The sequence below is a fragment of the Muntiacus reevesi genome, chromosome 2 (assembly GCF_963930625.1).
Source record: "Muntiacus reevesi chromosome 2, mMunRee1.1, whole genome shotgun sequence".
Lineage (NCBI taxonomy): Eukaryota > Metazoa > Chordata > Mammalia > Artiodactyla > Cervidae > Muntiacus > Muntiacus reevesi.
In genome coordinates, this window is record NC_089250.1 from 138132762 (window position 1) to 138146407 (window position 13646).

At 44.0% G+C, this 13646-nt stretch overlaps 1 protein-coding gene across 1 annotated transcript in view; it reads left to right on the forward strand.

The window, feature by feature from the left end:
* Positions 1–13646, forward strand: part of PLCE1 (phospholipase C epsilon 1) — a 358298-nt gene that overhangs the window by 253884 nt on the left and 90768 nt on the right. The window contains exon 5 of the mRNA XM_065922944.1: positions 10545–10690. Within this exon, the coding sequence (XP_065779016.1) occupies positions 10545–10690 (146 nt within the window). The remainder of the gene's footprint in view (positions 1–10544; positions 10691–13646) is intronic.

The window sequence follows — 13646 nt, forward strand, 5'->3', positions numbered from 1 at the left end:
CCTCATTACAAGAAAAAAAATTGTGTATGTGTGGTAATGGATGCTAACTGGACTTGTTCTGGTGTTTGCTTCATAATAAATACAAATATTGAATTGTTATGTTGTATACCTGAAACTAATATATGTCAATTATACTTCAATATTTAAAAGTAATGTAATGTCACAAAGAATGGAACAGCAAAACATTTTAAAAATTTATAATGACTGTATGCGTTATACAAAAAGGCAGTTTAAGTATGTCGTGTAAAATTGAGGACTTGTCAAAGTTTCTAGAGTTCACATCCTGGGAATATTCACATGTAACTTATGATACAAGCTTTTAGTTAAATGGAAGAACAATAAATGAAAAGTGTGTTTTAAAAACAGTAAATAATTCTAGTGTATTTAGAATCTAATTTCTGAGTATATAAGGAATTTTTAGTTGAATAATTTGAGAATAAGCAGTTATCTTTTGCAAACTACAGGGAAGACATTCTGCAAACAACAGAAAGGTGGCTGAGTGATATGGTCCCTATTTTTAAGGAGCTGACTATTTAGAGAAGGTGGACGTATATACAGTTGACATCATTGCAATGCAGAGCATGCTAACTTACTTTTCTCATACTTGATCCAACCTCTTCTGCCCCCATGCCTAGCATGTTCCTGGCAAGTTCACAGGCATGCAGTAACTGCTTGGAAAGAATAAGCACTGTATAGAGATATAAATAAAGTGCTTTGGGAGGTTGACTGGGACCAAGGAGTGGTAAAAAGATCAGACTTCCTTTTGGACTTCCAAAGATGGTAGCATATAAATGGGTAAAGTTGGCCTTGTACTTACCTAATCATGTTATCAACCACACTATTATTTAGTTCCTTGTTTATATTATTTTCCCCCATGAGGCTCCAAGCTCCCCATGGTAGGTATCATATTTGTCTTTTTTGCTAGTATCCTACATGGTGCACTGTGTAGTAAATACTCAGTAAGTGTTTGTTGGAAGAATGAGGGTCATCTGATAAAGAGAGTTAAGAATTTTTCTTTCCAGTTACAAGTTAACAGCAATAGCAACCTGCTCAAACAAAATAAGGGAATTTGTTCATTTATTAAATGAAATATTCTCAGGGCTTCAAGTATGGCTGGATCTAGGAATCTGACCAATAGCCTCAGGAATCTATTTTCATCTTTCGTTTGTGCTGGCTTCGTTCTCAAGCAGGCTTTCCTGATACTGTGGCAAAGGTGGCTGTTGATAGCTCCAGGCTCATATCTTTGAAGTTTATGATTCTGATGAAAAGATTGTGTCTTTTTTCCTAACAGTTTCAGCAGAAGACTCAAGGAGACTTCTGGTTGGCCTGACTTGGCTCCTATACCCATCTTTGAACAAATCACTGAGGCCAGGCCTAAAGGTGGGGGGTATGGGTGCAGCTTCATGTAATCTGTATAGATTGAGGTGGAGAAAAGGCAGTTCAGCTAAGAAATGTTGGACAGGCAAAGGGAAACAAGCACGTGCACACAGCACAAGGAGCAGACAGAACATCACCAGAGAGACAGGAGGAATAGGCCGAGAAGAGGAAATGGTATGAAATGTAGTAGGATTGGAATGTCAGACAGATGAGTAGTGGGAAAGAGTCAAAATTAATGCTGGAGATGTAAATTTAGATCAGATGGTACCAGGATGGAGGGCCAGAAAAAAGAGGTGGAGAGTTTGTTCTGTAGACACTTGTGCTGCAGTTTGAGGGGGGTATAATCCAGGATGTGTTTAGGGCTTCTCCAGAAGCCACCTTCAAGTGTCTCCTTTTTCCCGAGTCTCTCCTAAACAAAGTTATGGTGAAACCATGCCAGGCAGAATAGGAGTTTCTTCTGCACTCACTTCACATCCTCAGGGAGGATGCTATCAATATACCTATTAATCACATAGATAAATCTACATATATATATGAATTGGGGAAATTTAAATAGGAAAAATGATATTTTATTCCTAATGAGGTGTCAGAGAAGCCTTCAGAGAACAGGAAATAGGTGAGCTATCCTTTTAGGACAGGTTTGCATTTGAGGGACAAACCCTTCTTAAGGCTGCTACAGGTTCTTCCTGATCCAGCCTTGGGCTCCTTCCTTCCATGGAGTTAGGAACTGAGACTTAAAGACTCCTCTCTCTGGATTTCTGCGCTCTGCTTCCTGGAACTCAGATAGCAGTACTAATAGTGGTTATAGAAGCAGCAGGTGGCCGCAGTAATCCACTTCTGTTGAGCCCTTAAGTACATACTGAGCACCGCATTGAGGTCTTAGATATAGTCTCCAGGTTCATCCTGATGACAATTTTATGGGGTAAATATTATTATTCCCCTTATACTGAAACAGAAATGGAATCTCCAAGAGGGTAGATCACTTGTCTCAGAGACCTGCACAGAGTAACAGTGGAACTGGGAGTTGAAGACAGGTCCACTCTGAGGTCCATGCTCCTCACCACTGTGCCATGCCATCTCCTGCTGGCTCCGAGTTGTGAGTTCCAAATGGGTCAGAGCTCCAGCCTCAGGTGCAGTTACAGAGGTGGTGACTTAGAATACTGGACAGGTACTACAGAAGTGATGCTTCCTGACTCGAGGCTCAGGGGCCGAGAAAGGGACACTGAATCCCAGGGAAAGCTCTCAACTTAAGTGCATTTGAGAATGCAGATTTGTGGTCTGCAGATCTAGAGAGTCTGGTTTCTAGGTCTGAGTGGGGCCTTGTAATCTGTATTTGAATAAACAGCCTAAAGATTCTGATGCAGATGTGCCATGTTGTGAGGAGTGCTGCCTAGGCAGGGACGTGTGTGTGTGTGTGTGTGTGTTTCCTGCATGTGCATGCCAATTACCCTAGTTCAAGGGTTGTTCTAATAAAGCTCTGTAGAGGGTGGATAAAGATATGCACCACACACAACCCACTTCAGAGGAGCTTTTCTACTCAGACTTCATGGCCTTCTTTAGACTTTACCATTTAAGCCTGGACTTCACAGTGAGGGTGACCAGATACCCACTACAAAGGATCATCTTTCTATGAAAACTTGTGTTCAGGATATTCAAAAAAACTTTTTGGCAGGAAGTCATCGGTCCCCCTTTTCTGGACCTGGGAACAGCAGTAGGAAGTGTTCAGGCCTTTTCCCAAATATAATCTCTGGCCATTTGAAGGCTGAGAATCCTCTCTGCCCATGGCCTCCTGGGACTCTGAGTGGCCTGCCTGCTGGTCAGGGGCACCGAACATCCCCACACTGGGGATGTGGGAAAGATGGTCTCTGCCCTGGAGGTCTGGGTGGGGGTGCGGGGGGGAGACAGAAGAGACCCATGTGAAAGAGTCAGGCACACAAATATAACAAAAATAAGCCAGAGGCAAACGCGTGCAGCTGTGAGAATCCAAGTGCAGACGTGACGCTGGACTCAAGGTCCAACATCCAGTGAGAGAGAAGCCGGAGGAGGCTGTGTGTGAGGGGCTAGGTGAGCCGTCGGAGCGGCCTTCCCAGGGAGGTCACACGCACTCACACGTGACTCCCCTCGAGCGTCTGGAGTGAGCTGTGCTGCTGGTGAGTGCGGCAGCCCCCAAGTCAGCCTTTTGGGGAACACAGTGCTGACAGCGCAAGGGGTCTGGGGCACCACCAAGCGCAGAGGGTGTGGACCCTGCCCCCGTGCGAAGTCAGGGCAAGCCTCCCCAAGGTAGTGAGGCCTTCATCAGATTCCCGACCACAGCCCTGCCCCTGACTTTAGGGGAGTCGGGATGAAGTACAAGGAGAGGCCCCCAGACCCCAGCCCGTGGCCTGCCCACCTCCTCCTTCCACCTGGCTCGTACGCCTGTATCATGTGGATATCTCCGGCCCCAGGTGTAAACTCCGTCCATATACTACCCGCCCTTGGCCAGCCTTCAGGCCTATTGTTGTGACTGACCCTCAGGAGGACTGATCCAGATATCAGGCCCTTGCCATCCTAGAAGTGGGGTGCTTGAACAGGGGATTGGGAATACTGGTCTACAGGGGTGAGTGATCTGGTGGTGGGCTGACATGTTCCCTCTTGCCCACAGGCTTCTTATTCTTGGAGGGAAGCAGGGGACACAGCTGAATGAGGGCCAACGTGGGCCTCTATAGCTTGGGGCATGGGCAGGGTGCCTGGCTACAGGCCTAAGTATGGGTCTGCCTAAAGGATGTGTCAATGTTAGCTAAAGCAGAGGTGGAGGGCTGAGAAGGGGTACCTTCCCATAGAAGGAACAACCAGTACAAGCTCCATAAGATGGGAAGAGCCTGGTTCACCTCCCTAAGAGGAGGGGTGTGGGGAGAGCCAAGGTGAGACTGGAGAACAGACAGGGGCCTCCAGGGCCAAGGTAAGGACTCAGCTTTACAAAGGACATAGTCAAGGCGTGGTGCACCAGGGAAAGGTCACGTTGAATGGAGCAAGAACGTTCCTCTCAAACTGAGCTTATATGATGCCAGTAAGGTGTTTGATGTAGGGAGAGAGAGAGCAACTTGTTCAGTCTGTGGGCCTCAGAGTACTGAGAAAGGCCTGAGAAGGAAGGAAAAGAAAACAGTTATGGAGGAGCTGTAGCCATGTAGAAAGGGGTCAGGATTGTCAGGGTAAGCACAGAGCCTCTGGGAGGAACACTGAAGGAACGGGACTAGGGCCCAGATTCTCTGTCTATGCTGTGCTGACCATTGCAGTGAGGCAAAATAATCTGACACATATAACACCTTTCTGCTTTAGGACCGTTCCCTGTGTTTGAGTCGTAGTACTACACATGTGCGATTCGTGTTTTTCTGTGTGGTTTCCTGAAAGTCTTTATGGATTGGCAACACATTCCTTCATCCACTTAGTAAATATGACCATGTTTATGCTGTGATCTACATTTTACAGTCATCACTGAATCCTTGTTTTCTTTTTGCGTCATTTTAGAATTTGCGTTTTTTAGAATTAGTGGCGGCACTCTTGTTACTTAATGCTTGTGGAATTATTAGTACATTAGGCCACAGTAAGAATTGTTCCCAAAGTCTGTAGGCAGATATTCTGTATGTGTGTGTATCTGTGTGTGCATGTGTTTATGATAGCAGTGCTTACATAATCTCAATAACCAAGCCCTAGGGACTCACACTTGGAGATGGAACAGTTGGTTTAAATTAGGTTTCCATGTGAAATATGGTATCACTGTTTTTTTCCTAGCATTGTGGGAAAGTATATGGAAAATAATTTGACTGATAGGAAATAAATCTGGATGTGTGGTCAGGACTGAGGCACAAACCTCATGACGGTCAGTGCCTGCTCTCTGAAGCAGGTCTCTCCAGGGGAAGATGTGTTAACCCTTTCAGGTCACAGCACTGACAAGTCACTGTGTGGTACCCAAATAGCCTGAAAGAACAGTGACTTTGCAGAAATACTGATTTTCCATCCATTTCAACAGGAAAGGCACTAAAGCCATACAAAAAATATAGCCAGAGGCCTCAAGAATTAATGCATTGGGTGTCTTTGAAGAACAACTTTAAATTTTTAAGAATTTCATCTTTATTTTAAGGAGATGGTTTCGAATGTCTAGCTCAAAGAGTCAATGATGTTGTGATTCTGAATGTTTTCTCATGACTTCTTTTGGCAGGATTGGTGTTGCTCGGTCACTCAGTTATGTCCAATTCTTTTTGACCTCCTGGTCTGCATCACGCCAGCCTTCCCTGACCTTCACTATCTCCCAGAGTTTGCTGAGACTCACATCCCTTGCGTTGATGATACCAAGCATCTCATCCTCTGTCACCCCCTTCTCCTCCTGCAATCTTTCCCAGCATCAGGGTCTTTGAGTCAGCTCTTCACATCAGGTAGATAGGGCTTATCAAAAGCTGATCACACCAACAGAAGAATTGGCTGAAAACTTGAACGACACTCAGTCTCTATTGGCAATATAATGGCTTGGTCTAGAGAGCCAGAGTTCCACAAAAGTGACTGATAACTGGGTAAGCAGGTGAAGGGACAAGGCCGAGAAGCAGTGAGCCAGGGATTGCTCACAGCTGCAGGAGAGGGGTTGACTTTGGGAATCCCAGAGGTCTCCTGTGCTCCCAGAGGAGTCCCAGGAGACCAAGCGAAAGGTTATCTCTTTCCCAAGAGGATCTTCATTCTTTGCAGGATGGTCTGGACTCTGGCTCATCCCAGGGGTCTGATTCCAGATCTGTTCCCTGACGTCTCATGAGAGCTAAGCTAAGTCTGAGCAGGTGGAGAGTGGTGGTGCCTGCTGAGAGCCCACTGGGCTGGGGCTGGGCTCAGGACTAGAAGGTGGCCCATCACTTTTTGCTTCAGCCAATTTCAGAAAAGAAGAGACAGATTATTACTGCAGTGCTCCTGACTGGTACCAGATTATAACCCTGTGCTAGCATGGAATCTCTCTGTTGCTGTCTCCTACTTGTTTGTGTATAGGGAAAGGAAAGGTGTGTTCAGCACTGATCTTTTCTGTTCTGCTTTTTTCATTTTCTAAATCATATTTTGATACTCTTCTTGATACCTCCTCCTTTGATTCCATCTCTGTCTTCAAGTGTGCATCTCTTATTGAGTGCTTAGAAGGACCTACCGGTGCCAAGTTTACCAAAACTAGCTTCCCTTCATCAGAGGAAAAAGCACCAGCCTGGGAGTGCTAGTTTTGACATTGTGACGTTGGCAAGTCAATTTCTCCCACGAGCCTTGAATTCTTGATCTGGAAGAAAGAGGTTGGGCCGCCCTCTGTGGTTGCTGCCAGCACTAAATGCCATTCATTCCTCTCATTTTATTTGGAGGAAAGGAGGCAGAAAAGTGTTCCCTTAGACCTTGAACTTTTCCCCCTGTAACGTCCTATGTTCAGGCTTCACTCTCACTCAAGCCAGAGAAATGAGTTGCTCCCCAGGTTTCGGCTCTGTTGCTGAACCAAGTAAAACTCGTGGGCCGTGGCAGGGGTGGGGGTGGGGGATCAAGGTCAAGACCAAGGTTTTGATCTACTAACAACTGAACTTATCAGTCCAGACCTTAAGCAGGATGGAAAAAGTAACTTAAGTGAACATTAGTATCAAGGCACCAAAGTATAGGTAGCAGCAAAATAATCTTACAGATTAAGCAAAGGATTTTGAGGCTGCATACCATAAAGTGGGGACTTTAATACTAGATTATTATTAAGTATTATACTCTAGTTGCACTGGTCATAGGAAATACCCTCTTCCAACAACACAAGAGAAGACTCTGCACATGGACATCACCAAATGGTCAATACTGAAATTGTATTGATTATATTCTTTGCAGCCAAAGATGGAGAAGCTCTATATAGTCAGACAAACAAGACCAGGAGCTGACTGTGGCTCAGATTATGAACTCCTTATTGCCAAATTCAGACTTAAGTTGAAGAAAGTAGGGAAAACCACTAGACCATTCAGGTATGACCTAAATCAAATCCCTTATGATTATACAGTAGAAGTGACAAATATATTCAAGGGATCAGATCTGATAGACAGAGTGCCTGAAGAACTATGGACGGAAGTTCATGACATTGTATAGGAGGCAGTGATCAAGATCATCCCAAAGAAAAAGCAGTGCAAAAAGGCAAAGTGGTTGTCTGAGGAGGCCTTACAAATAGCTGAGGAAAGAAGAGAAGTTAGAGGCAAAGGAGAATGCAGAGTTCCCAAGAACAGCAAGAAGAGATAAGAAAGCCTACCTCAGTGATCAATGCAAAGAAATAGAGGAAAACAATAGAATGGGAAAAGCTAGAGATCTCTTCAAGAAAATTAGAGATACTGAAGGGAACACTTCATGCAAAGATGGGCTTAATAAAGGACAGAAATGGTATGGACCTAACAGAAGCAGAAGATATTAAAATAAGTGGCAAGAATACACAGAAGAACTGTACAAAAAAGATCTTCATGACCCAGATAATCACAATGGTGTGATCACTTACCTAGAGCCAGACATCCTGAAATGTGATGTCAAGAGGGCCTTAGGAAGCATCACTACGAACAAAGCTAGTGGAGGTGATGGAATTCCACTTGAGCTATTTCAAATCCTGAAAGATGATGCTGTGAAAGTGCTGCACTCGATATGCCAGTAAATTTGGAAAACTCAATAGTGGCCACAGGACTAGAAAAGGTCAGTTTTCATTCCAATCTCAAAAAGAAAGGCAATACCAAAGACTGTTTGAACTACTGCACAATTGCTTACATGCTAGCAAAGTAATGCTCAAAATTTTCCAAGCTAGGCTTCAACAGTCCATGAACCGTGAGACTTTAGATGTTAAGCTGGGTTTAGAAAAGGCAGAGGAACCAGAGATCAAATTGCCAACATCCGTTGGATCATTGAAAAAGCAGGAGAGTTCCAGAAAAACATCTACTTCTGCTTTATTGATTACACCAAAGCATTCGACTGTGCGGATCACAACAAACTGGAAAATTCTTAAAGAGATGGGAGTAGCAGACCACCTTACCTGTCTCCTGAGAAATCTGTATGCAGGTCAAAAAGCAACAGTTAGAACTAGACATGGAACAACAGGCTGGTTCCAACTCAGGAAAAGAGTACGTCAAAGCTGTATATTGTCACCTTGCTTATTTAACTTATATGCAAAGTACATCATATGAAAGACTGGGCTGGATGAAGCACAAGCTGGAATCAAGATTGCTGGGAGAAATGTTAATAACCTCAGATATGCAGATGGCACCACCCTTATGGCAGAAAGTGAAGAACTGAAGAGCCTCTTGATGAAAGTGAAAGAGGAGAGTTAAAAAGTTGACTTAAAGCTCAACATTCAGAAAACTAAGATCATGGCATCTGGTCCTATCACTTCATGGCAAATAGATGGGGAAATAATGGAAACAGTGAGAGACTTTATTTTCTTGGGCTCCAAAATCACTGCAGATGGTGACTGCAGCCATGAAATTAAAACACTTTTTCCTTGGAAGAAAAGCTATGACCAACCTAGACATCATATTAAAAAGCAGAGACTACTTTGCTGACAAATGTCCATCTAGTCAAAGCTATGGTTTTTCCTTTTTTTTTTTTTTAATTAGTTGGAGGCTAATTACTTCACAACATTTCAGTGGGTTTTGTCATACATTGACATGAATCAGCCATGGAGTTACATGTATCCCCCATCCCGATCCCCCCTCCCACCTCCCTCTCCACCCGATTCCTCTGGGTCTTCCCAGTGCACCAGGCCCAAGTAGTCGTGTATGGACGAGAGAGTTGGACTCTAAAGAAAGCTGAGCACAGAAGAATTGATGCCTTTGAACTTTGTTGTTGGAGAAGACTCTTGAGAGTCTCTTGGACTGCAAGGAGATCAAACCAGTCAATCCTAGATGAAATCATTCCTGAATATTCATTGGAAGGACTGATGCTGAATCTGAAACTCCAGTACTTTGGCCACCTGATTCAAAGAACTGACTCATTGGAAAAGATTCTGATGCTGGAAAAAATTGAAGGCGGGAGGAGAAAGGGACAACAGAGGATGAAATGGTTGGATGGCATCACTGACTGGATGGACATGAGTATGAGTAAGCTCTGGGAGTTGGTGATGGACAGGGAAGCTTGGCATGCTGCAGTCCATAGGGTCGCAAAGACTCAGACAGAGCTACTGAACTGAACTGAACTGATACTCTGGTCTGTATAGTAGAAAGGCAAATCACATTAGACTAAATTTAAGCCTAAGGGAGAACAGTATCTATATTAGGTATTTAACGAGTAGTTAACACCTCAGGGACACACATTTCATTTTTCATGTGTACGTGCTCAGTTGTGTTCAACCCTTTGCTACCCCATAGACTGTAGCCTGCCAGGCTCCTCTCTTGGTGTGATTTTTCAGGCAAGAATACTGGAGTGGATTACCATTTCCTCAGGGGATCTTCCCATAACCTGCATCTCCTGCATCTCCTGGTTGGCTAAGATGGATTCTTTACCTCTGAGCCACCAGAGGCACACAGCTCAGTTCAGTTTCAGGCTTTGCTACCTATTGGTTGGGAACTTTGAGCAAGTCTCTTAGGCCCTCTGTCCTTCAGTTTCCTCATCTATAAAATGAGCATAATTATGGTTCCTGACTCAGGATTGTTGTAAGAGATCCATGAGTTAACATATATGAAGTGCTTAGAACAGTAACAGAAGTGCTATGTTGGTTCTATTATTTAGTCATTTGAGGAGCATAATAGATAATGCATTTGTGTAAGATAGTTCAAAAAGTTTTTTGTGTTTTTTCATTTAATATTATGCATTGTACTCTTTGACAAATGGACTTTTGTTCATGTGCTAAGTGCATTGATTGCATTTATTCTTGCTCCATCAGTCAATACATTTAAACCATCTTACCTTTAGGCCTTGTTTTCCTATGGTCTCATGGAATTTTATAGATGAAAAGGGATTATGTGAATTACCTTTCAGCCTCATTTTAAAGGTGAGAAGATTAACAGAGAGGTTAATTCCATTGCAAAGCAGTAATGGAGCTAGAGCTTCAATTCAGTCTCTTGACAGGGTCCTTCCTTTCCTAACACTAAACTGACTTAAAAACAACAACAACAATATTTTTCTCATATGTGTCAAGCTTCCCTGGCCTGGTTTCAGTGGATGCCCCTTTCTGCATTCTACAGGTGAGCTCCTGGGTGACGTGGCTGATCCTCGCGGCAGGCTCCATGGAAGAGAAGCGGGAAGTCTTCTCGTACTTGGTTCATGTGGCCAAATGCTGCTGGAATATGGGCAACTACAATGCCGTCATGGAGTTCTTGGCCGGCCTCAGGTATGGGCAGTGGAATATAGTTATCTGGGGTTTCCTCTTAACAGCTGAATAGCACTGAATTAATTGTCTGGGTAACCATATTTACCCCAACTAGGCAATTGGTACTGATTTTTGGGGGGAAATATATTACCCTCTGTTAGTGCCACAATCCCTGTTCCTCAGAGGTGCTGCAGAATTAAGCAGGCATGATCCTACTCCACTGTGTCTGCCCTGATCCCATGCTCTTGGGCAGACTGAGTGTCTGATTGCTTAACTCATTCAGCGCCATCACTGACCCCCTTTTCCACTTCCTGCCCTGTGTGCCCCACTGTTACCTGTCTCTTCCCAGATCTACCTTACACATTACCTAGCACTGTAAGCTGCCAACCACTGACTGCCCTCACCAATAACAGTGGCTTATGTTGTTAATAAGCACTGAATAATCTTAGCTGTCATTTTTATTGAACACTTACTACATGTCAAGAATTGAACTAAGCATGTTCTGTGTATTAAAACTTTCGATTGTTGGAACAATTTTTTGAGGTAGATATGATTATTATTTCCATACCGGATGAAAGAAGAAATGTCTAAGATAAAAAGAAATGAAATCACTCACACAAGGTCACCTGGTGTGGCCAGGATGTGAATGCAGGCCACCTTGATTTCAGAGCCTGTGCCCTTAACTTCAGTGATATCTTCCTCTTACACCTTCTCTGTCAAGCTAATAATAAGATCAGCATTCTGTCATTAAAGCCTCCGGCTGTATTCCCTTTAAGTATCAGTTACCTTGCTAAAATAGCTGTTCCTCACTCTTGTGGGTGGCAGTGTGGTATGAGGAAGAAGAGGATAAATGGTGGAATTAGAATAACAGGGAATCAAATCCTGGCTCCCCTGTGGAACAGCTGTGTAATCTAGTTACTTGACCTCATTGAGCTTCATTTTCTTCATCTGCAAATGGGGGCAATAATAAAAAGCACCTACCCCTTTGCATAGGATTTAATGAGACAATGTAAAATGTTGAGTATGTGTGTCTGGCATGTAGTAAGGCTCAAGAAGAGAACTTGTCATTGCTGTTGTTGTTGTCTAAGATTTGTCTTCCCAACGAAGATCTATAAATAGATCTTGCTTCATAACATTTCAAGGTTTTTCTTTGATTCTCCAGGCCCGACATAGGGGTTCAGGATTGGGGGTGGAGAGGAAAATTCTTAGTTGGAAATTTTTTCGTCCTTTTGAACTTTCTCAACTAAGAATAAACTCACATGATCATGTCGTTGGCATTTAAAATGGTCATACAAATGCACTAAGCATGGCTTGAAAGAAGGAAAAATAGAAAAGTACTGGGTGAAGAAAAGGCTATATCCAGATGATTTGATTCTCTATGTGATAAATTTTCTACAAAGAATCTGTGCTACTTTTCTTTTTTAATATTTATTTATTTATTTGGCTGTACAAGATCTTAGTTGTAGCAAGCAGGATCTTTCATTGTGGTTTGCCGGCTTCTCTCTAGTTGCAATATGCAGGCTTAGTTGTCCCACAGTATGTGGAATCTTAATTGCCCAAGCAGGTATAAAACCCACATCCTCTGCATTGGAAGGCAGATTCTTAACTGCTGGACCACCAGGAAAGTCCCTGCATTACTTTCCTGTAAAAAAATAGAGATCATATTATGATAAATTAGTCCTGTTTTAATGGTGCTTGAGCTTCCCTGGTGGCTCAGCGGTAAAGAATCCACCTGCAATGCAGGAGATGCCAGAGATCCCGGGTGTGGAAGATCCCATGGAAGAGGAGATGACAATCCACTCCAGTGGGAAAATCCCATGGATGAAAGAACCTGGTAGACTACAGACCTCCTGGTGGGCTAGGGTTGCAAAGAGTCGGACACGACTGAGCAACTAAGGACACACATACAATGGTGCTGATCCTTCCGTGTTTGACTAGCAAACTGGTGCTGACTGTTGTCTGGGAACCTCACTTCCTCTCTTCTGGATGTCACCATCCTCACAGCATGGCAGCTGGCTCCCTCCAAAGTGAACAATCCAAAAGAACAAGGCAGGGACTTCCCTGGTGGTCCAGGGGTTAAGAACCTGCCTGCCAAGGCAGGGGACATGGGTTTGATCCTTGGTCTGGGAACTAAGATCCCTGCATGCCAGCGGGCAGCTGAGCCTATGCACCACACCTGTTGAACCCTTGTACTCTGGAGCCCGTGCACCACAACTACTGAACCCCTGAGCCCCAATTACTGAAACCCATTGCCTAGAGCCTGTGCTCTGCAACAAGACAAACCACTGCAATGAGAAGCTTTCACACCACAACTAGGGAGTAGCCTCCACTCGCCACAACTAGAGAAAGCCTGCACACAGCAACAGAGACCCCCTGCTGCCAAAAATAAATAAATAGATAAATAAATAAATGGAAAGAGCAAGGCAGAAGCTGCGGTGCTTTTTATGTCCTGGCCTCAGGAGTCACACACTGTCCACTTCTACCATGTGGTACTGATCATGTAGGACCAGCCCTGGCTCACTGTGAGTGGGGAGCACACTGCAGCAGGAAGTGTGGATCTTTGGAGGCCATCTTGGAGGTTGGCTGCCACGTACCATGTATTAGAGATCCCTTGATGCAAAGCATAGCCTCATAATGCCCAATGGAGGCCTTGGGGAAATGTGACTTTTAGACCCAATTTAATTTGAATTCAAAATCTAAGAAGTCCATGTGAAAGTGAAAGTTGCTCAGTCAATTGTCTGACTCTTTGCAACCCCATGGGCTATAGTCCATGGAATTCTCAATGCCAAAATACTGGAGTAGGTAGACTTTCCCTTCTCCAGGAGATCTTCCCAATGCAGGGATTGAACCCAGGTCTCCTACCTTGCAGGCAGATTCTTTACCAGCTGAGCCACAAGGGAAGTCTATAGAGCCAGGTAATTCTTTCTGAGATGAGAAATAATGTCAAAGCAGCTAAACCTTACCATTGATTCCTGGC